Source organism: Bactrocera oleae, chromosome 3 (genome assembly GCF_042242935.1).
Source record: "Bactrocera oleae isolate idBacOlea1 chromosome 3, idBacOlea1, whole genome shotgun sequence".
NCBI classification, from domain to species: Eukaryota; Metazoa; Arthropoda; class Insecta; order Diptera; family Tephritidae; genus Bactrocera; species Bactrocera oleae.
Window position 1 is genome coordinate 2223239 of NC_091537.1, and position 24300 is coordinate 2247538.

The window sequence follows — 24300 nt, forward strand, 5'->3', positions numbered from 1 at the left end:
AGCCTTTAGATTGTGTTCAGACACGACATATTCATTACGACAATTCGTAGTTTGTTGAAGATATAGCGTCGAAAGAAGAAGAAGAGCACAAAGTTGCTTAAGCTACTCAAAATTCTTTTTAATATAAAGTGCTTTCAAGTTGTGCCATTGTTTTCACTGAATAGTTACAATCTACCTATCTCAAAGGCGTTGCTATCATTAAACCAGAGTATAACCATATATTAATGTGACAGGTTCATATCTATGATGATACTTTCGCTATTTTAATCAGATTATATCTTATCGGTATCAAACTAAGACTGCACAACAACAAATTACAGTTGAATACAATCGAAAGAGATACTTATAGTCGCATTAATGTGGCAACCTTTTTAAGTAATCATTTTATAATATTTCATCAGCTGCTAATGGCAGGGTTGCATTACACAGTAGTTATTTCACAATTGCTCGTTATTCGCTAAAAGTGGTTGGCACGTTTCAATCTTAAAAATATTTGCATAAACCTATAATGAAAAGTTCTCATATTTTCCTAAATTAAGTTTTGTTTATAAGTTTTTTTACTCTTTCTATTTCCTGCTTCTTTTGGGTACTTTATGAAAGGAACAATAAAATACAACCTAGCGCAATGTATACGAACACACTGGTCTAGCCGATAAACGAAATACCGAAAAATCACAAAACCGCAACTTCTGCGAGAAAAATAAAATTGTATTTATTTTTTAATAGAAATAGTGGTACACGTGCGGTTTTGACATTTTCAATTTAAGATGAACTGAAGTGTTAAAATATTAAAATGTAAGAAGTCAAAGATGTTATAGATAGATTTTCATTAGACGAATTGCAGTTTGTGCAACCGCAACAACAAATACTACGAAGAGCCACACCAAACGCCTTCACAAGGTGTCAAACGGACAAAGCCGTAAACTGCAAAATAAATAAATTTGTAAGTGGAAAAACTTTTAATCAAGAAAATATCTATGAATCAGCATATAAATTGGGAGGTATGGATTGAAAGCTTGATAAATGTATGTGCTATAAGTGAGTAAACTTGCTAGAAAACTCCGAATTCTGCAAGCAATTCGGCCACCGCCAGTCTTATTCAGTATCCAATTCATATATAGAAATCTATGCAAATTCTAAAAACTATGCAGCATTAAAATATTTTGTAGGCTGCAAAACAAATAATTCTTGCAAAGCAATCCTAGTATCTAAATAACTTAATTTTAGTATTTCGTGTATTCGTAAATTTCAACCAGTTTCTTGTTACATTAATGTTAGCTATAGACTTTGTCAATATTTTTATAAAGCTTCCCACAATCATAAGTCTATTCATTAATTATACCCTTATCTTAATCTGCAAAGATGTCGGAAAGTGAGATACATACGCAAATAATTATTCATATATTTATGTATGTTAGCAAAATTTAAAGTAAACTCAAATTTACGGCGTATTGGTCTTGTTTTTACATACAACACCTTAGCAATTTCCTAAATAGTTTTGTGGCAGCTACGTACGTATATACATATATACATATGCGGATCCGGTTAGTTTGGGAACGAACACCATAGATTTTCAATGTCTTAACTATGATCGGTTCAACTTCGCCTACACACTAAACAGTTACGTTGAGTTAAGACTCATTATTTTGATTTTTTCAATAACTCCTAACAACTTTTTAGTTAAAGCAGCAAAAAGCAACTTATATATTATTTAAAAAATAATAATAATCTATACCAAAAGCACAGCTATAGGAAATAAAAGAAAAAATATTTTAGCTTGGTAAATACTGTAATTGTCGTACAGTAATTAATATGTACACAAACATGTATGCATATATATATTGATAAGGAAGCGGGCATTTATATTTGCCGGCTTTTTGTAATTACGAACGTAAGCAAAAGAAGAAACTCTTCGATGGTAAATATTTGTTTTTCTAGCGCAATCTTTTCATAATTGTAGCTACCACAGCTGCAGTAACTTAATTAAAAATAGAAATTGATTCATGTACATATATTTATGTCCTTTATATATTTTCTAAAAATAATCTATTGCAAGGCTTATCATGTTTACCATGTAGAATTGTTAAATTTAAATATACAAAACTTTATTTAGTTATAAAAGTAAAACACAAAAAAAAAATACTTTTAGAGCTAACTAATATAGCTATAATAATATTTTCAGAATCAAAAAAGGGAGCTCGGTTATCAGCAAATATGCAGCTATATATATAAATGTGCCAAATATTGAGGAAAAAAATAAGTGTGTGTGTGTAATAATTGAAATCAATATTTACAATTTCATTATATACAGATGAATCCAAGCTCCAAAACTAGCAATTTTGCTAAACGTAACCTCGTTCACATGTATGCCAAATATTGAAGAAAGACAACCATACTTAAATTGGTTGAATAAAATAAAAAACACCCCCAACTAGTCAACAATTTATTAAAAAAATTATGAACTAAAAACTGTAATTGATGAATTCAGTGTAGATTCGATTCCAGCCTAGGCGAATTGTAACTCTATCGGCCTCAATTTTATATTTCCTCGCATTCAATAGATCTCTTTACAATTTATTATATATCATACGATATATAATCCCATAATCGTTCTGTAGTTAAGTGGTTTGGAAATTTCGTTGTGGAAAAATGGGAAATAAAAACTCTTGTTGCGCTTATGCGAGTCCTCAATCCGATCGCAAATCTAAAGAAATTCCACCCGTCTATGAGGAGCGTCATCATGTACATAGCAGTCATCACATCTCATCTTCACAACATCAGCTAGATGGTCACATTTCTGCTTCCACGGCGGCTATTCATCACAGTGCTGGCACACTGGACAACCCTCATAATTTGCAACACATTTCGGAACGTGAAGCGCTTGAGGGCGACGATGATCCATCTGTGGACCCCACAGCCGCAACCATGTTTCTCGAACGCTCCAAAGTCGAAAATGGAGGAATTTCCCGAAAACGTTCACAACACCAAATCGCCCAACAAGCTGCGAATTCAACTGGTGGAGGCTTGAAAAAAAGCTCCTCTTGTTCCACTATCTATTTGGATGATAGCACTGTGTCACAACCGAATCTGAAAAATACGGTGAAATGTGTCTCACTCGCAATTTATTATCATATTAAAAATCGACAATCGGATCGTCGGCTTGATATTTTCGATGAGAAACTACACCCGTTGACTCACGATGCCGTGCCTGACGATTATGATTCACATAATCCAGAGCATAGACAAATTTACAAGTTCGTACGCACTCTATTCAATGCAGCGCAATTGACTGCCGAATGCGCCATTATAACACTAGTCTATCTTGAGCGTTTGCTAACTTATGCAGAATTGGATTTGGCACCGTGCAATTGGAAGCGAATGGTATTGGGTAAGTTTAAGGAATTTTTAAATGAAGATTTTGTAAGTAAAATTAAGTGTTCCCTTTTTTTTAATACAGGTGCCATATTACTTGCCTCCAAGGTTTGGGATGACCAGGCAGTGTGGAATGTGGATTATTGTCAGATATTAAAAGACATTACTGTGGAGGATATGAATGAGCTAGAACGTCAATTTCTAGAACTGTTGCAATTCAATATAAATGTACCCTCATCCGTCTACGCCAAATATTACTTTGATTTACGCACGCTTGCCGAGGCGAATGATTTGTCCTTCCCTACGGAACCACTTTCTAAAGAACGTGCCCAGAAATTGGAAGCCATGTCTCGTGTTATGCAAGATAAAGTAACAGCCGAAGCTTTAAAAAATGGTATAAAAAAGTGGTCTTCTATGGACAACATTAGCCAAGGTGGACCACGACGGTCTGTTGCTATACTCTCGTGATTTTCGCTAGTATATTAGATCAATTAAACAAAAAATCGGATACAAAACTGACGTACAGCAAAAAAAAGAGAAAAAGGTATATATATATATATATATATATATATATGAAGCGCACATATTTTTAACTTGTCTGCTCCATAAACCTGTAACTTCAAGGAAACAAAACCGAAGTACATTAATGTCAGTCACCAAATGTATGGCGTGGAGCGTTATGGAAAAATTAGGCTTATTGGTATATAATTTTCATTCTTTTAACACGAACTAATTTTCACACTTGTTTGTACTTCCAAATATATCGCCATATTATTTCAAGACCTCTGTTTCGATGTAGTATCTGTTGGAAGCATTCCAAATGTCAAAATTCAAATGAAATCGTTCGACATTATAGATAAATGTGCAATCTCTAATCAAAATAGCGAAGCTAATTGCATTATTTGCTGAAAACGTCGTCATACAACTGATAGGAAGGCATCATTAACATGCGAATATTGAACTCCAGCAGTGTGTACAATGTTTCTTCCGAAAACGCCATGTAGCAGACTTTTCTCCGTAATGTTATATATACTTTATATGCTCGAATTGTGCAAGTTAAGCGTTAAAGACCATTTTGAGTAGCTTTTAAATTAATCTTTTCATACCACATACGTACTAATACGAGGAGGTGTGAAGAAGCGGTGCGAACTTTGGTATATAATATGGACATTTAAAAACAAAAAAAAAAATACAGCGGCCAAATAACATGATATGAATTAAAAAAGAAAAAACTTTAAACCACTCTGGAACGTATGTAGATATTTTTAATGCTAAGGAAAAGCGACTAAAAGCGATTAAAATATTCATCATCAAAGGTTATACATTTTTATAATTCGTTACTGTGCTATTATAACGAACTTTATCCGCAATAAGTGTAAAAAAATCCTATGAAGGAATTGCATTCAATTATATATTTATATATTAACAGATTTTCAAATTAATCAAACTTTGGTTGCTCACATCGCTGTCATCAATCACTCGCTAATACACTGCTAAACACAACAAACTATATTTTTGTATAAACAAAAACAAAAAAAAAACAATTTTGTGATGTTAATATTTCATACATTTTGCTCTTATAATTCTAGTTTTCCATACGTATTTAATAATACATATTTTTTATAAGTAAAAACGAATCAATTGTGTTTGATAAGCGTTCATATATGAATTAGTAATAATTAGTTATAAATATGTACTTTTAAAAGTAGCGAACAACATTCATCAAAGGAAAATACTTGAAACTTTTTAGTATATATGTATGTATGTATGTAAGTTTTACTTCTATATAACGCATTAACAATAACGATAACGAAAATTAAATCATCAGAAAATGCTAGGAGATAAAGAAATAACCAAAAGATCTATTTTGATGTAGAATATAGTGAAAGATATGCAATAACAAATTAAATTATTAAAAAAAAGACCAAAATATCAATGCGAATACTTAAATGGAAAAAATTTAATTTGTATTTCTTTTACACGTAACGATGTTTCAATAAAGACTACAATTCGATATAATGCCATGAGAAGTTTATAAATGTTGCTAAAATCAAACCGTATTAGAAAAAATCATCATAATAAAAAAAGGTAACACAAAATCAGAAAAAAGTGCAAATACATACAGTGTACATCCGCTTGAATACAAACTTTAAAGGTATTTCTAATAGCTGGTACGAGATGAAGCGATAAGTTGTCCATGTCCGTTACGTAGACTCGACAACAGCGGAAAAGGAACTCGTTTTGGTGTAGCCCTATCCACCACATAAATTTCTTAAAATAAAATAAGTTTTGCACATATTTCGAGTTTGACATTTACTTTCCAAGTGAGTTTTCCAAGTTCAGTTTCTCATTTGTTTTTGGATAAGGAAACACACCTTACAAATTTTAGCTTCCTTCTAATGTTGCCACCTATTTATTGTATTGCCAATATAAAAAGTAATTCAATTGGACTTGCGGCTCCTTTTCATAAGTTTATTGCTATGTTCACACTTTAGCGGAGCATGACCATTTTTTCGGTAACATTTATAGTATTTTCAAGTAAGTACAAGGCTTCAATTCCATGCCTCATAGGAATTATTTTTATTTTATATTAACATAGTCTTATTTACATATATTAATCACATGACGAACATTTCTTTTACGTACGAAGAATCTTTTATTGGCAGGGACGGTAGGGTGTTGCATTCATAATATATGATTCCAATACATATAAATTTAATCATCCAACCACCAATCAGAAATGACCAAATGTGTGAATCCAAAGATAATTGTGTGTGTTTGAAAAGTGCAAATATGAAAGAAAGCGCGATAACAGAAGAAATAAATTGCGCAGGGAAGACAAAAGGGGATAGGGCCGATTTTTTTCCTGGGGGTAATTTATTTTTACCATTTAATTTCGCACATATGTGGTCAGATGTGAATGTTGTTTCGTATACATATTTTATTGAATATTTTTGCTGATAGTTTCTAAAAGTACTCCCTGAAACATTTGTAGCAAAATCTTTACTTTGAAAGAACTTTTTCTGAAAATTTATCCTCAAATTAGTGCTGCATGTTTTCGGTTTTACGCCGCGGCAGTGCTACCAGAAAACGTAGAGTGAATCAAGTAGAAACGAATAAAACGAGTAGACGAAGGAAAACTGCCAAAAGTGAAAAAATTGTGTGAAAATCGACTTTTCTTTGTGATTTGCTAACATTTTTATGGAAAATCTCACAAAATTTTTAAGTTAAATAAACATTACAATCAGAACTAGTGCAACATATAATATTCGAAAATAAAACGCGCAATTGTGAAGAATAATTAAAGTGACGTGAAGCCGAGCAATTGAAATTTCAATACGCATACGAAAAGCAAGCACAAGAGAAAAAAATTGCTATTTAGAAACTGCGGAAGGAGGCAACAGTGTAAGGTGGGACACATGTGTGAAGTGTGAAGCAGAAAAATTAAATAATCGCTTATAAACATCAGTAACCGAAGATTATTCAACTGAAACAGTTGTTAAATGTTTGCCAAAAACGTTGTGTAGAAAGAAAACTGAATATCTCTGCGAAAGTTAATTAATATTGGGTCGGAAACAAAACAAAACAATCAAACAATTGAAAACAGCTCACAGATTCCATTTAATTTCTGTTTTTGTATTTGACGCGATCTCAAATTATATTAAAGTAAAATCGATTGTGGTTGCAAATTTGAAAAATGAACGAAACAACTGCAGCGACAACTTCGTCCACAACGTCTTCAGCCGCCGCGGTTGCTGATAGTGCCAGTGCTGTGGCGACTACAAAAACTGCATCAACAGTGAACTCAGCTGGAAGTGTTGCGTCAGCGTCTATTCCAACAACAACAACAACTGCAAAAGCAACAAGTGTTAAACTATTAATAAAAGCCTCAAACCAACAGTATGAAGATCAAATCCTCGATATTGACTTGCTATGGACGGTAAAGCGATTAAAAACACATTTGGAAATGGTATATCCAAATAAACCGGTGAGTGTTTGCTTACACCAACTATAACAACATGAAATTCCATATTATCTCATTTCATATGATAACCAACTGGTTATCTCTACATGTTTTTCTTATCAGAATTCAACTTTGCTTATGTTGTTGCATACATTTCTACACACATTGCGCATCTTTGCTTACTATTTTGATCAAATTAGGCGCACCTGTTTTTTATACTAGTGTAATTTTATCACATAGTGTTCTATAGTTGTTTCTAAAACTAACTTTTCTTGTTATGAAAGTGACGGTGCAAATTGTTTCAGCTATTGCTAATAGTAGATAATAACTTTAGAAGTCTTATAACTGTATAATGATAATTATACAGCGGCAACCTTTGAAACAATATTATGAGCATATTTTGGGATGATGCTAAAAATTAAGTTCATTGGCGTGCCTTGCTATGCTAACGTTTTTTTTTTTTTTAGCATTAGGGAAGATTGATAAAAAACAAAATGTATACGAAAATGTGGGGTGATATATGTATATTTTACGTACATTATAAATTGTCGACGTTGCATAATTACCAAAATAATATTTTCTATTTACAAACAAAGTAACCGTACGCGAAGTTCTACATTTTGTTATTTTGCTTCGCTTATTTGTGTGCGGCGATCGTTTATCTTATCAATGTTCCAGTAAGCTTTCTGTATGTATACTCAGTACAATTGACTACCTAAGTACATTTCTATTTATGTATATGTATATATGGACTCAGTTGTGTATAATAAACCTACATTTGTAGAGCAAACGTTTTGCAAACATCTCGATCGGTTGTAGACCGAAGGTTTTAGGTTCCAGATCGTAATTCGTTGCTGATTGTACGGTATTTTACTGTATTTATATTTTGGTGAGTTATTTTATAGCAGTTGATTAGAACATTTAGATGAATAGAACTGCTAGAAAATTCTTGATTGCTTGCAAATATTATTTTTATTTAATTTAGTGTGTGCCTTTCAAGCGGTTGATCAAAGTGAGGCCATATTATTTATAGCTGGCTTGTTATCAGAAACAATAATATTTAAAACATCGTCGTATTAAGGTGATATAATAATTAATAATTATGCATATTAAATAGTGCCACGTGGACATACAAATATGTCATACATGCCATAAACATTGTTAAATACATGTAAAATTTCCGTTACAAATACGCTTTTGTTGAAAATATCCTTTAATACTCCATTGAAATTTAAAGTGTTGGTGCGTGCAAATTTTAAAAATTCATATAATTATTTATTTTTGCTTCTGTACATATATATGTATATATTTGTATTAAATTACGCTTAGTTATGTAAATAAATACAAGGTTAAAGTCTGAAAATGCCAATGTCCATGTTATTATATTACACGCTATTATTAATTGCATCAGATGCAATTTTTCGTACATTCATTTCGCTCAAACGAATGCAATAACGTTTTACATGCTTTTCCGAAAACAAAAAAATGAATTCAAATAACAACATGATAAACTATGCGAGTGCATATATCCAAGTCTAGTTGAACCGCTTAACGTGGAAAATGTATTGGACACGTCACTCTACTCTCACATCCACTTACACATGTACGTATGTATAAGTAGTAAATATACTCAAAGAAAGTCTGACAACAACTGAGCAAATAATGCATCTTTTGCTTATTATAGGAGTATTGAAAATGTTTTGTGTTAGGTCTCATTTTCAACCAAATTGAATATACATATATATATATATTCTATGTACTTAACGGTGTCTATATCTAAAGGTGTTAATTGGTACCATTTGCTTCTTCCATTGCAGCCCGTTGACGAGCAGAAGCTAATATATTCCGGTCAGCTTTTGAATGATAACTTGCTGTTGAAGGATGTTATACGGAGCTACAAAGACGTTTATACACATAATCACATAATACATTTAGTGTATACACCGAAAAACTCTCTAAATAGCAATTTCAAACAGAAGCCGAAAGTTAGCGTTTCCTCGTCCTCCGCTAACATGAGTCACAGTGGTAATACCAGCGACGGGCTGCGGCAGCGTCATGTTGCAGGATCGAATTCTGCAAACGCTACACCTCAATATAATGCACAACAACAATACTATCAACAATACCAGCAACAGCAGCAGAACTTTTTGTTGCCACAATTCAATCAACAATTACAAAATCTGCCGTGTCCTACATATGATCCTAACAACTCTCAAAATGTGTTGCCTTTTCCGATGCCTGGACAGTTCAATATTCAAGCTATGGCCACACAACAAGCTGCTATGTACCAATGGATGCAGCAGGTCTATTCGCAATATATGGAACAGTATACACGAATGTGAGTGAATTAATTGCGCATATATATCATTTCGATTTTAAAATAACATATATAACTATATTTATGAAATTGCAATAATTATAGGGCTACTACCACGTCAACGCCAACTGGAATCGCCAATTTTTCTATGCCAAATATAGCAACAGCCACAGCAGCCAATTTGCCGGCAGTCGGTGTTAGTCCATTGGGTTTCAATCCTTTTCTACAACAGATGCCTTTTATAGCGCCAACCACAACGGCGGGTGTAGCTGCCGGCGGCGCTAACAATCCTGTGATATCGGCAGCGTCTTTGGCGCAAGCTGTGCCCGCTGCGGAGAGCAACACAGCTGCGGAGGCGGCTGTTGGCGAGCAACCCCAACAGGCGCAGGCACAGCCAGAACGGCAACAAGCAGTTGCGCCACGTTTTCCCAATATTGTGCAGGAGGAACAAGAGAATCGTGATTGGTTGGACAGTTTCTTTGCGATTACACGTCTCGCTATCTTTTTGACAATTCTGTACTTTAACTCATCTCCATTGCGCTGTCTTGCGGTTGTCATAATTGCTGGTGGTATTTATCTGTAAGTCAAATAGTCATCTCCGTTATATTTATTTATTCTTTAATTACATGCATCTCTTATTTCTATTTGTGTAGCTACCACATCGGTGTGCTGCGCCTGCGTAATGAGCGCAACAACAATAATATCAATCGCAATAACAATGCAGCGGATGCTGACCAAATTCGACGAGGTGTGCGACAAGTACAACAAGCTGCACAGGCCGACGAACGGCGTAATCCGGAGAACGACGGTGCTGCCGCCGATCCTGCTGCCGACAGTCAACAAGCTGCCACTGTTGCGGCCGGCGCGGAAAGTACTGCGCCAGCGGCAGCTGAAGCCATTGAAAATATCAATAATACCGCATCTGTGATCTCCGTTTTGCGCACTTTTGTGGTGACATTTTTCACTTCTTTGCTACCCGAAACGCCGACACTTTGAAGGGAGACAGAAACTGAATTGCTTTCGATTGAAAATTTATGCGCAGTTTCCTATATGTATTTTTAAAATATTTGTATTAATCTAACCAATGTTTGTTTATCTTCCGATAACGTTAACACCACCGTCGTTTATATGCGCCAATACAAATGTATGGGAACTTTAGCCGTTATATTAAATTCGAAACATTTTGGACGCGGCATGTTAATACAAATATGCTTACATGCAAGTGTAATGTAATTATTCACAGATTCTAAAGAAAGCAAACTGTTTTTTCTCTATTTATTATTATTTTTTTTTAAGAATTTGAATGTTAGAATAGTATTGAAAATACCTGTTACATGCCGCTCATCACTGATTTAAGCAATGGTTGTTTAGTGCGTTTAATGGATAATCCATTGTGAAAGAATTCTGCTAAAATATATTGAAACTATTGAAATCTGTAGCTTACGACGTTGGATCCTTATTTAGCTGCACTCACGACATCAACTATCAATATACCGTTTTAGTACACATTAACTGATTTTTGCTATTGTTGCGTCTGTTGGCGTTTATTATTTGTTTATAGCTTTTAAGTAACAAACATATACTTACATAGATACACATTTATAAATAAAAAATGGGAAGTATATTTATGGTATAAGAAACCATTCTGATTATTAAAAAATAAAATAAACAAAAACATATTCATTTAAAGACAATGAAATTGTGTAAAAGTTATTTCGACTCTCACTGAAAGCATTTCCCTTCTTGAAAGAAAACAATACGCAAATAACATTAAAAATCAGTCCCATTAGTTACTAATTACGCACCACCGATATGGTCGCCAGGTTGTAGTAGAACTCAGACGAAGAAGCTTCAGACGTGTCAGAAGACTGCACTCTGTACCATGCCTTTTGATGTCTCCCATAGTGAGGTTTACATGCTTCCGGTTAAGGAATACGATGCACTCCTCTCCAAGTAGTGTCTGCTAGGATGCTTGGAGCGGAACCGCCTTCTGTGAGCATCCAGAGATTAACCCCACTCATCTAACACCCCTTTCCCTATGGTCCGACCCCGTCGAAACAGCTCGTTTCCTGGGCCTTCCGTTAGAGGACCTCGACGACAACCAATCTGGAATTTAGCACCCAAACGTGGATTAGGTAACCATTACAACAACAACAGCATCCAGAGATTATTCCTTGTTTACGTCGACGACATAGAACAATTTAATGACCAAACTACGGACGCAACTATCTTCAGACACGCACTAAACGCCATTCGCAGTGGAGCTATTAACATCTTCACCGTCACCCTTCCAGTGAAGGTCGTACTTGGAGTAAAACCTCCACCCATTGCAGACGAAGAACTCGAGTTGCCTCACGAATCTGGCATTGCTTATAGTTGTACGCTATAATCTTTCAAGTATGTATCCGTGAATGATGGCTTGATTTCCATGCTCCCTACCATATACCATGCTCCCTCAAATGTACTCTCTTTTCCGTTTCTTAAACCGTTATAATAACAACAACACAAGTGGTTTAGTCTTATCACAAACTATGTTTTAATCAGTGGTCTACTATCAGCAGTAAACCGGAGCATCAGCATGCGTTGGTGGCGTGCGTGCCTCATCATATGTAAATATTATAAAAATACAATTGCTTTTCATTAATTAAATGCAACTACGAGTCGTGGTACATCATCTCTATTGATAAATGCGAACTAAGGCTGATTTCTTCTGCTGCAACCAAATAGCAATTTGTGTTTGTCTGCGTCGAATGGTTTTAAATGGAAAATTCCATAACAATTAAGACAGATTATGTAGATTTGGACATCGACCACCAAGGAAGAATATATTTATATATATATATATATATACATACGTACACAGCAGGCAGACTGAATCGATCAGAAGTGTGTGCTAATATAATTATATTCAAATGTTCTTTGACCTCTTCAAGACAAAGTCTCCATTCTATCGCAAAGGTTTATGTAGAACTTCATTGATTGTAAATCTATAACATATATTACGCCCTTATATACATATTTACATATATATATTGTAATGACACCAGTTTTTTAAAATTAACGTATTAACTGAAAAATAATGAATTATTTCAAAACTAACCTCGTTTTTGATTAACCTGGAATCCACCGACTGATCTCTAGCGTAGTCAACAAACCTAAGGCGCTAAGGGTTGTTACCTTTCGGAAATGTAAATAAAAAAAGGGCATTGACTTCAGGAATGATAGTTGACCTCGCTAAATGTGAACAATGAATTTAAGTGTGACTTTGCTAAATGTAAACAAAAGGGTCATTGACCTCCCCATAGGCCATTGACCTCAGGAAGGATTGTTGACCTTACTAAATGTAAACAATGGGGTTATTGATCTCTCCAAAGATTATTGACTTTGCTAAATGTAAATATTGGAAATCTCTTTAACTTTAGGAAGGGTAATTGACCTCGTTAAATAAAATAGATAGGGTCATTGAACTTACCATAGGTTATGGACCGCAGGAAGGGTTGTTGACTCCGCTAAATGTAAAAAAAAACGATCATTGACCTCAGTAAAGGTTTTTGACAGCGCTTAATGTAAACACTGGGGTTATTGACCTCGCCAAAGGTCATTATTAAGAGACTGAATCTAGCAAATCTTATTATAAGTAAGGCATGGAAAAATGGGAAAATTACTGTAATGTAATGTTGAATAAGAAACTCGGATGTCCATTCAACGTTTATTTTTTTGAAAAGATAAGGGAGCTTGTTACAAATTTTCGATTTGCAATTTAAAAAAAAAGTCCAATTTCACAAACAAACAAAAATAATTGTTGAAAAGTCGCGATGAAAGTGGGGAAAAATTATACAGAATAAAACCACGAATTAAATAAAAAATGTGTAGTAAATTGAAGTATTTTTTGTTGTGATAATTTATTGACAATATGTACATATGTGAATGCCAGAATCTTTCAAATGTCCTAATCTCTAAGAAACTGCTTTTTTATCTTTGAGAAACATGATTCTTTTGTTAACAAGAGAATGTTGTAGATCGGAATGGTTGATAGTAAGACGCGCATAAATTTTGAGAAAATTACACACCACACATATACATACATACTTTATGTATAATATATAAGTACGTATGTATATGGACATCTGACGTTTATTGATATTCCCGGGTCGCCTTATCAGTAAGGAGTGTATTGAGAGCAATTCTATAACCTGATATGTACATGAATAATCTATTTTATGCTGTTTATTTTTCGGGCATAAGAGATTTCCGATTTCGCATGAAATTTTGCTGCTGCTGGGTAGCTGATAGGGGCTCGTCGACTCCAGTGTCGATTAGAACGTTTTAAACTCCCGAAGGAAGCGGATCGAAAGTCAGTGTCTCGAAGAGAAAATAAAGTCCAACTTGTTAAATTAAAAGTGAAATTATTTCCGCTGTGTTGTTGATAAGTTTACATACATAAGCGCTCGTACATATGCAGTACATATATAAAAGTGGCAGATTAAAAGTTTACGAAATATTCAATTTAGCAACGAGTATATGAGTTTTTAGACATAGGCAATAAGATGATGCGATTGCTGCAGTCTCGTGCCACACTATCAGTGACTGTTGCAACGGCCTCAGCAACAAAAAGCAATTTGATAACAGTCAAGGATGGAGCAACAAAGTCATTTAATAGATGGCGTCATGTGAGTATGTGATATGTGATCTACATATATGATATACATACAAGTATATGACATGATGAATAGCGGGTACTTTTGACCTCCTAATAGTGTATACAAAATATAAGTTCGCGTTTTCTACGTATCCAAGTATTCCAAATTAAATACGTGCGCAATATAAATAATATTGTACTGAAATAATTAGTGAAATAACGGTATCTACCATATGCATATAAAATTGGAACGGTATTTACTCCTAACCCTCAGATTCTATGGCTAACAAGAAGTCAATAAAGAAAATTAAAAAAAACTTCACGTTAGGCTGGAGTTATAGTTCAAGTCAGCTTAATTACGAAGTGGTGTAATAATTTGGTTAATAACTCCTAAATTAATACTGTTTAAAAACCTAGTTCACCTCATTACCTTTTGGATATTACTGCATCTCGGTTTTTTAATACATTTTATTTATTTTTTTATTCAGCACGGCAAAGTTATTGCTATACGACGAGAAGATCAATCCGTTTGGGAGCGACGAGCGCCATTCGGGCCTTCGCATGTGCAAAAACTAGTAAAACAGGGTGTCAAGGTCATAGTACAGCCCTCGAACCGACGCGCCTATCCCATGCAGGTAAGTAAATAACTATTGAAATCGCAAAAACAACAAATTTACAAAAGTGCACAGAAATCAAAAAACAAAAATATCGCTCTTGTTTTAAGATATCTTTAAGCAATAAAAAAAAACCAATACTAAGCATAATAATTATGCGCCAATAAATGGGAGCGCGAGTGTTCAGCCAATTCAGTTTTCCGGTGTAAGTAGCTAGGAGTACATATGTACTATGTGGAGCGAAATTTTTCTGTTTTTGTTTTGCTTAGCCTGAGGGTAAAATTTGTAGATTGTAAAATAAGAAAATCTTTCGACAAAAAATAAAAACATTTTTAACATCTAGAGGCGGCCCTTTTAAAGTAAATTTTCGAGTTGAAATTTTTATTTCGTAAAAAGTGTTTGATAATTGTTCTAGAAGCCGTGAAGAGTCCTCTTTGTACCCAATTAAAAGTTATCAACTTAAAAAAAAATTTTTGTGGTCATTATAGGAGTTTTAAAAAAAGTCTTAAACGACAACATGCTTTCCTTAAGCGTTAAAATAAAATTAGGGTCAAAAAGCTTCAAATTTGATCATTTTTATATAAATGTGAAGATTTTGAACCAAAAAAAAATTTTCTGGTCCAAAAAAAATTTTAATTCGAAATTTACTTTAAAACTGAGATGTTAAAAAAAAATTTTTTTGTCAAAGAATTTCCTTTTTTTATAATCTACAGATTTTATTCTCAGGCTAAGCAAAAAAAAATATTATTTTTTTGCTCCACCCTAATATGTACACACTTACGAGTTTATTGGCATGATATTTCTATAAACAATTTGGTGATTAGATATAGAGATTAAAATAAAATTTACGATCTTTTATAATAAATACGATAAGAGCATAAATCAAAAACAACAAAATTAAAAAACAAATTATTAAAAAAAAACTTTCCTTTAAACTTTACTGATCTTGGCACAGCTGATATGGCAGCAGCCGATTACGATTCCATACGAATATCTGAATGTCACGAGCGATAAGATGTCACTCTGCAGGGGGCCAATCTAATGCTCACGAGGCAAAACGAGCACAGAATAACAACAACCTATTTTAAATTATTATGGTGTGACTTGGCACCACAACCGTCAGTTTCGAATTATTTTTTGTAGTTGTTGTTGTTCGCCCACTTATTCATACTTCAACGTCGTTTAAGAATATAAAAAATAAACAAAACTTTAAGTATTATCTGTAAATATTTAAAAAATGGTTCAAAGCGCGTGTACGAACATCACATTTAATTTTCGAAATTGATTTTATTATTATTATTATTTTTTGTTTCAAAATAACAATTGAAAGCCAAATCATGCAATTTAGCCATCGCTTCCAATGATTTGAGCCAGCCTTCACATAACCAAATATTCATAAACGATATGTTCATCTCATCCTTTTAAAATCTACAGAGTTTTGGCTATTTCGATCAACTTCATATTACGGTTGTTCAAAATCATTACCGAAACAGCCGTCGACTGGGTTCATTGGTACTTATACGGTCTCTTCGGCGTAAAACTAATTTTCTGATCAAATCATATATACATTTTTTTTAAAACACCAAACTGACATCACTCAAAATGCTATATTTCACGAAACAATTGTACAACTGCTATAACATTTATTCAAATGTCTTTTAAAGTGTACATAGGTCTAACTAAAAATATATAGACTTAATTTTAGTAGGAACTTCTCATGGAAATGCTACTAACCCCATTAATATGTATACGTGCAAGAGTACAAAAAAATTCATTAATCTTATCCTCCTTCCAAAAGTATTTATCGTGTTAAGCTATCTTTTCATAGATCCTTGCTAATTTTCCACAACATAAATTTCCTTCATTTTGTTGTAAATAATACTATAGAAGTCCACAAAATTATTTCAGAAACTTTTACAAAGCGACCAATTAAGTCATTATAAACCCAAAAGTGTAACTAATTTAATTTGTTAACGAGACCTTCTTCTACACTTCAAAGGTTTATTTGCATGCTGGCGCAACGGTGCAGGAGGATATCAGTGAGGCTTCCGTCATATTTGGTGTGAAACAGGTGCCCATCGATTCGCTCATTCCTGGAAAGACATATTGCTTCTTCTCGCATACCATTAAAGCCCAGGAGTCTAACATGCCACTGCTGGATGCCGTTTTAGAGAAGGTGAGTTTGAATTACGACATTGCACGCGAATATTCCCAATTTCTGAAGATCATTTAGAGTACTACTTATATCTATATGCCGTAAGCCACATTATGCTATTTTATTTTAATAAATTTTCACTGTTTGAATTACTGTAGTACTTGCCAAGTCTAGTAAAAACTACTTGAAGCTAGAGAGCTCTATGTTCACGTATAATACATGGCATACCCAATTTAGGTACTCAAAGCTTCTTTGTGCCTCGTACAAATGTACTTATACCAATATGCTCACTATGAGTGCACAGATTCCTGTTAATCACATTATAATCAACTTGTCACTTTGATTTTGATGCCTTTCACAGAATATCCGACTGATTGATTACGAACGCATAGTGGATGAGCGTGGCGCACGTCAAGTCGCATTCGGCAAATATGCTGGTGTAGCGGGCATGGTGAATATACTGCATGGCGTTGGTTTACGTCTTTTGGCGCTGGGACATCATACGCCCTTCATGCATATCGGACCGGCGCATAATTACCGGAACTCGTCGATGGCGCGACAGGCAATAAGAGATTGTGGCTATGAAATCTCATTAGGTATGATGCCTAAATCAATAGGGCCATTGACCGTTGTGTTCACTGGGTCGGGCAATGTGTCGCAGGGTGCGCAAGAGGTATTTCAGGAGTTGCCGATTGAGTATGTGCCGCCTGAGATGTTACGCAAAGTGGCTGAACATGGCAGTAAGTACGAAGCAATTACAGTTAGTTATGCAAAATATATATTACATTTCTAATTGGCATGTGCTTAGGTCAGAATAAATTATATGGCTGTGAAGTAAGTCGCTCGGATCATTTGGAGCGACGTGAAGGTGGTGGTTTTGATGCCCGTGAATATGACGAGTTTCCTGAACGTTATATATCGACGTTCAGTTCGAAAATTGCACCATACGCTTCAGTGATCATTAATGGTATCTACTGGGCGGTAGGTAGTCCGAAATTGATAAGTATACCGGATGCTAAAAATTTGTTACGCCCCGCGAACACGCCTTGGTTGCCAACCAGCAAAGGAAGTCCAGCGCTGCCGCATCGTATGTTGGCTATCTGCGATATCTCGGCTGATCCGGGCGGTTCTATTGAGTTTATGAATGAGTGTACTACAATCGATACGCCTTTCTGTTTGTACGACGCAGATCGTAATAAGGACATGAAGAGCTTTAAGGGCCCAGGTGTTTTAGTCTGCTCAATCGACAATATGCCCACACAATTACCGCGTGAATCGACGGATTATTTCGGAGAGCTACTCAGTCCATTTGTGCACGACATAATTAAGAGTGATGCCAAAAAACCGCTCGAGGAGGAAAACTTCCCGTATCCAATCAAATCGGTAAGTACCTGACTTCAATGAGTGAATTTATAAAAATCAATCTTCAAGCATATTACAATCAGCATAAGTTGTCGATTATTTGGCTTTATAAAACTTTTATTTACCATATAGTAACATATACATATATAAAGAATAAGTGAAGCTAAGAATAGCGGCAAAGAGCTGATAACGTTACTCGTATAACGAGTACAAACTCGGGAAATGAGAATAGAGGTTGGATTAATTGCGTTAGTGCAGTCTTATTCGAATCTGATAAGAATTGGTTGTGTTTATTTTTAGCATTGCATAATATTTATTTTAGGATGAACCCTGAAGATGTTAGAGATATATTTTTGATTAGCATATATTCCTATTTAGCATTATTTTACTTTTAGGCGATCATTGCCAGCAACGGAAGACTGACCGATAACTTCCAGTATATACAGGAGCTGCGCGACTCCAGCAGGTATTTAAAATAGTATTATTCTGCATCATTTATATTAAATAATTGTTGACTACCTTTTCCGATTTCGCATGTAGCTATCGTTCGCGTCACAAAATTGAAGGTCGCTTTGAGGCGTCCAAAAAGGCGCTTATCTTGGGTGCAGGTATGGTCTCAGCGCCACTAGTTGAGTGGCTGGCGCGTGAAAATGATGTCTCGATTACCGTCTGCTCTGCGTTGAAAGAAGAATCGGATGGCCTGGCACGTAAATATAATGGTGTGGACAGTGTGTACCTTAATGTTACCGAGAGCTCAGACCATTTACAAGAGTTGTGCGCCAAATCAGATGTTGTCATCTCCTTGCTTCCTTACAGTCTGCACGGCATGGTGGCTAAATGTTGTGTGGCTGAAAAAACACATATGGTTACAGCCAGTTATTTGAGTGACGAGATCAAGGAGCTGCACGATGAAGCGCGTCGTAATGGTGTCACCATTATGAATGAAGTGGGTCTAGATCCAGGTATTGATCATTTACTTGCAATGGAATGCATTGATGAGGTGAAGGAGAAGGGCGGCGTTATTGAATCTTTTGTTAGCTTCTGCGGTGGTTTGCCAGCGCCTGAGCACTCAGATAATGCGCTGAGATATAAATTTTCTTGGTCACCACGTGGTGTGCTATTGAACACTCTGTCAGCAGCGAAGTATTTAAGCAAAGGACAGATTGTAGAGATTTTGGGTGGCGGTGATTTGTTGTCAAATCCGAGAAGTCTCAATTTCTTGCCAGGTTTTGCTTTGGAAGGTTTTCCGAATCGAGATTCAACAAAATACGCTGAACTATATGGGTTGGGAAGAGATGTACATACGCTGTTGCGTGGCACCATACGATACAAGGGTTTTTCGCAATGTGTGCAGCCGATGCAATTGCTCGGCTTGATTGATCCTGAGCCGCATCCAATGTTGCATCCACATGGACCAGATGTAACGTGGCGTCAGCTTGTGATCAATATGTTGGGTATGTCCGATTCGAGCATATTCTATGAAAATTTAAAGCAAAAGTTGGTCGAACGTATCGGAAATGCTGAAAGCATTGAGAGTCTGGGACTTTTGGAAGACACGCCGGTGGTAAAGCTGAGTACACCATTGGACACGTTAAGTCACTATTTGGCGAAGCGCTTGGCATTTGGTGAGCACAATCTACCGTTGTACTTATATTGGAGTTGCTTTACAAATTTTGTCTGTCACTTTAGAACCTCACGAACGTGATTTGGTCATATTGCGTCACGAGGTAGGCATACGTTGGCAGGATGGACGACGTGAGGAGCGCGGCATCAACTTTGTTGCTTACGGTCAACCTGGTGGTCACTCTGCAATGGCACAAACTGTGGGCAAGCCGGCGGCAATAGCAGCTAAGATGATTTTGGATGGTTAGTTGAAGAGATTTTTGCAAGATTTCTCACATAACTTAGTTTTATATGCCTCCTATTTTTCTAGGTGAAATACAAGAGCGCGGTGTTTGTCTGCCCTTCACGCCCGATATTTATCGACCTATGTTGCAACGACTGCGTGCTGAGGGATTAACGGCAACGGAAACCACCAGAATCGTTAACTAGTTTCGAACTGAATTTGCCTACATATTTAATTGATAAAAACTAAAAGCCTCGTTTTATAGTTACATATAGCTTTATATTTTTTCAAAATTTAGTAATATAGAAAATATTAAACGCTTTGGCGCTTGGTCGCTTAACCGATCTATTAACTATTAAAATTTTTCGAATACTAAAGTTCTTTATGAACGTTATGCGAATTGTAAGAGGTTACGTAGTAACGCCGATGTAGAAAGCTCAACAATAAGACGGTCTTCAGAGCATCTGCTTGAATTCTCATTCATTATGGCTTTTATTGGCCAACCCACCATATGTATAGCAGCACCTAACTACGTGAATTAAAATTCCCACGTTCTTCTAGTGTGCGTAATAAATCAGCAATTTTACACCATTCGGCGCACACCCTGATATTTTTGCCATAAATCTCATTGAGTTTGCTCTTATCCGACACCATAAATTGACTCGGTTTAAATTTCACACCATACTTTGTTGTTGGGTTTAGCCCCGGAGAAAAATAAGTTTTTGCGAATTTGTCAAATAATGTTTGTATGTTTGCATGTAACGGTAATCGCACAAAAAAGTTGACACAGTGAGATGAGATTAAAAGTTTTACTAAAAAATTATGTGTTCCAAAAAATATGTATAGTTGAACAGGGTTTTCGCTGAGATTTATCAAGTCTTCCTAGGGTGTATGATTTTTCCAAATATGGACAACGCCAATTCTATTTTACCAAACCTTTGCTAGTTGTTGCGCCACATCTGCCTTTCTAATAAACAAATATGCAGTTACTGTATTTGTCAAATTGGATAATTGCCGTTACAAATACAAAAAGAAATGATTATTCAACTTGTAACGGCCTTAAAGTTTTTAACCGTTTTTTTAATACTTATTTGAATGCGCGCCGTAAAATAGTCGTTCACGCCAGTCGTCCGTCCTGCCACACTTTCAAACACATTTGTTTACGTGCTTCAACCGTTTTTGCGCCCGGCTACTCCGTTTTCTCGTTCTGCAAGATTTGCTCCATTCGCGAACTCCCCCTGCCTCGCAGCAATGCAAGCATTGGAAAAAGTGTACTTGTGTCTGCCGGCTTTGATTTAGTGCTGCAACGTTTTGCCACGGAGCGCTTGCCGCACGCTGCACCGCCGATTGCGGCCACCACAAACACCTGCTTGCGACGCCTCAAGCGCACTTACGTGTTTTTCTGAGGATGTGTGTGTGTGTGTGTGGGTGTGCGAGTGCGCGTGATTCATCTGTGTGCTGGCGTCGATGATGGTGGCTGCGGTGAACGATGGGCGCGCATGAATTCTCAGGAAGTGATAAATGATTTTTAACGATGCATTCGTCTGCTTTGCCCGCGTCGTCTGCACCGTTGGCACTTCTGTCACATTCAATGCCCCACGGTACGCAACGGAGCCGATGCGGCTTTTCAACGTGAATGTTTTGAATTTCGTTTCTCGTTTGCTTTGTTGTTATCGTTTGTTTGCTTCTTTCAGTCTATTCTTGGTGAATGGCGTGCGCCTGAGCAGTTGCTCGAGGACATTTTGCTCAAGCAGCGTGGATGTTCAGCTGCAAGGATTGTTGCGCAAAAACCATGACGACACAGCGCAATCAACAAAAGAAACGGTAAATGGCGCTGCTAAGTGCTTGAATAATTTGTGTTTGTTGGTGGTATTTAAGAAATTCAAGTAATTTTATACGAAAACAAATAATTATATTGTAATGAAGCAACTATTTTTCGAAAAATCATACTTTCGTAATTCATTTCATTGGCTGCAACATCGATTAGTTTTGAAAAAATAATTACTGTCTGTAAAGTCTATTCAATAGTAATTCAGCTAATATGGATGGTTGGAATAAAAAATAACGACTTCCAGTGTCAATTAACTGTCATATTATCTGTGTGCATTTGTAGAAAATAAATCTATTTAAATATGAAGTTGAATCGTGAAACATTTAAAATTATTATATAATTACATATGCTTATAAAATACTGATACGCCTCACGGAACTCATGAAAAAAAATATAAATATAATCAAGACATCTACACATGCGAGTTGCCACATACATATGTATGTATATAGTCGCATATTCTCTTAATAAGAATCAGAGTAGCTTCACAAAGTCCAAAGTCTATCTATTTTTAACAACGGTGGGAGATATTCTCACCCACTATTGTTGTCAACTAAATTTATTTAAAAGTAAGTAGTTTATCATCTAGAAATCATATACAAGTAACTGTCTATTGAATGCACAAACGGACGGACATAACTACCTAAAATCCCTAAACACAATGGGTACACTCGGAATCAAATTATGATAGCTGCAATGTAAACAAAATCACTTATCTAGTAGATTAGCACACTTAGTTGAAACTTTAGTGAATTATCTTAAAAGACCACTTTATAACGTAAAATCCTCAACTACATTATGGAAGCCAATTAAATAGATGATTGATCGCATAACGAGCTGGCTATAAACAGTTTGAAGGTGAGGTCTACTAAAGCAAAAACAAGTGTAATAACGTCAATCATAGCTCGCAGCATGGAAAAATAAACATCTAGTGAAATGCATACATTGTAACTAGTCTATAATGCTACGCAACTGATCCATGCGCTAAAGCCGGATGTTCGACTACATTTAAGAAAATATTAAAAATGTCAATTAGGCGTATAAATATTAGACAGATATGTCATAAGTATATATCCGCTCTTTGAAGATCACTTTCTACTGTGAGGTAGAGTGAATGTTAAACGCAAATTATATTTCAATATACCGAACAGCTGAGACGTAGCGTACAAAAAATGATGCTACCTATAAGAAGAATATATATACATATGCATACCTATATATACTTACGCACATAATGAGCTATATATGTATGTAAATTATAGCTTTTTCTTGTAAAGCGCGCATTTATTTGTTTTTATTGCAGCATCCTTAGCTTGATAACCTCTGAGTGGCAGCATTTTACATTAAAGTAAATGCAAATATAAATTATCATATGATTGTGACAGGCACGAAAACTCTGGTTGCTCATTATCAGCAATTTCCTCTTCGAGGTTGCTCAACGCGTTCAGAGACAGCTATTCGCATCGGTCAACTCGAATATGAATATCAGTATTTTATATAACATTTTATCAAAATTGTATATATTGTATATATGGTAATCAAATCTTTTTTTGCTCACTTAGTGTGGCACCCTAAAAAAAATGCGGTTTTTAGGAATTAAAAAAAAAATACTGCAGTGATCCCGGCCTTCTCCGTGGATGTACCTTAAAAAATAAAAATTTTTCTTAAACTAGAAGATATTCTCCGCGCAAAACAAATCCATTAAAAAAAATAAAAATTAGAAATTGAAAAAATGGCAGCGCTTAAAAAAAGAAATTTAATTTGACCCCAAATTTTGGTCGTTTTTGTACTGCAGATCTAAAAACCCGATAGGTATTATATACCAGGGCCGCAAACCGCTACAAAAATCGTTACAGTTCGGTTTAGTGGTTCGAACCACTCAGAAAATACTTACCGGTTTCTCTGAACCGCGGTTCGGTTCGGTTCAAATGGTTCAGTTTTTAATACTAATTAATATGACAAATCCCATAGGTATATACATATGTATGTATAAAAATAAAAGTCTTCTTGCTTCTGGAATTTCTTCTTCGAAATTCCGCTAACGATCTTCTCTGAAACTTCACCGTACTTTCTTTGTATGTCTCCCGCCAAATTTGCTGTATGTTTTCGTACCACTTTTTGAATCGTTTTCGGTTCGGTTTTCGTATTTTAAAATAAAAGCGGTTCGTGGTTCGGTTCAAGGCCAGTAAAAAGAGGCGGT

The 24300-nt window shown here is 35.4% G+C and overlaps 3 protein-coding genes across 3 annotated transcripts; all 3 read left to right on the plus strand.

Annotated features, from left to right (window-relative positions):
- The first annotated feature begins 629 nt into the window (after positions 1-629).
- Positions 630-5396, plus strand: CycY (cyclin Y). The gene is made up of 4 exons (XM_036369374.2): positions 630-943; positions 2183-2260; positions 2312-3388; positions 3458-5396. Exons 3-4 carry the CDS (start codon positions 2650-2652, stop codon positions 3838-3840), a joined length of 1122 nt encoding a protein of 373 aa, XP_036225267.1. The 5' UTR covers positions 630-943; positions 2183-2260; positions 2312-2649; the 3' UTR covers positions 3841-5396.
- A 1081-nt stretch (positions 5397-6477) lies between these two features.
- On the plus strand, positions 6478-11352 carry Herp (Homocysteine-induced endoplasmic reticulum protein). The gene is made up of 4 exons (XM_070107137.1): positions 6478-7360; positions 9154-9674; positions 9759-10232; positions 10307-11352. Exons 1-4 carry the CDS (start codon positions 7070-7072, stop codon positions 10647-10649), a joined length of 1629 nt encoding a protein of 542 aa, XP_069963238.1. The 5' UTR covers positions 6478-7069; the 3' UTR covers positions 10650-11352.
- A 2618-nt stretch (positions 11353-13970) lies between these two features.
- LKRSDH (lysine ketoglutarate reductase/saccharopine dehydrogenase) lies at positions 13971-20613 on the plus strand. The gene is made up of 9 exons (XM_036369373.2): positions 13971-14323; positions 14781-14927; positions 16906-17082; positions 17423-17801; positions 17870-18444; positions 18819-18889; positions 18964-20048; positions 20113-20289; positions 20357-20613. Exons 1-9 carry the CDS (start codon positions 14201-14203, stop codon positions 20473-20475), a joined length of 2853 nt encoding a protein of 950 aa, XP_036225266.2. The 5' UTR covers positions 13971-14200; the 3' UTR covers positions 20476-20613.
- Positions 20614-24300: the final 3687 nt, after the last annotated feature.

Bases quoted from the DNA above. Each gene is read 5' to 3' on its own strand.
- CycY (XM_036369374.2), top strand. From the start codon at position 2,650: ATGGGAAATAAAAACTCTTGTTGCGCTTATGCGAGTCCTCAATCCGAT. The intron at 3,389-3,457 runs GTAAGTTTAAGG...TTTTTAATACAG, and splicing joins TTGGAAGCGAATGGTATTGG to GTGCCATATTACTTGCCTCC.
- Herp (XM_070107137.1), top strand. From the start codon at position 7,070: ATGAACGAAACAACTGCAGCGACAACTTCGTCCACAACGTCTTCAGCC. The intron at 7,361-9,153 runs GTGAGTGTTTGC...CTTCCATTGCAG, and splicing joins TGGTATATCCAAATAAACCG to CCCGTTGACGAGCAGAAGCT. The intron at 9,675-9,758 runs GTGAGTGAATTA...CAATAATTATAG, and splicing joins ATGGAACAGTATACACGAAT to GGCTACTACCACGTCAACGC.
- LKRSDH (XM_036369373.2), top strand. From the start codon at position 14,201: ATGATGCGATTGCTGCAGTCTCGTGCCACACTATCAGTGACTGTTGCA. The intron at 14,928-16,905 runs GTAAGTAAATAA...TACACTTCAAAG, and splicing joins GACGCGCCTATCCCATGCAG to GTTTATTTGCATGCTGGCGC. The intron at 17,083-17,422 runs GTGAGTTTGAAT...TGCCTTTCACAG, and splicing joins TGGATGCCGTTTTAGAGAAG to AATATCCGACTGATTGATTA.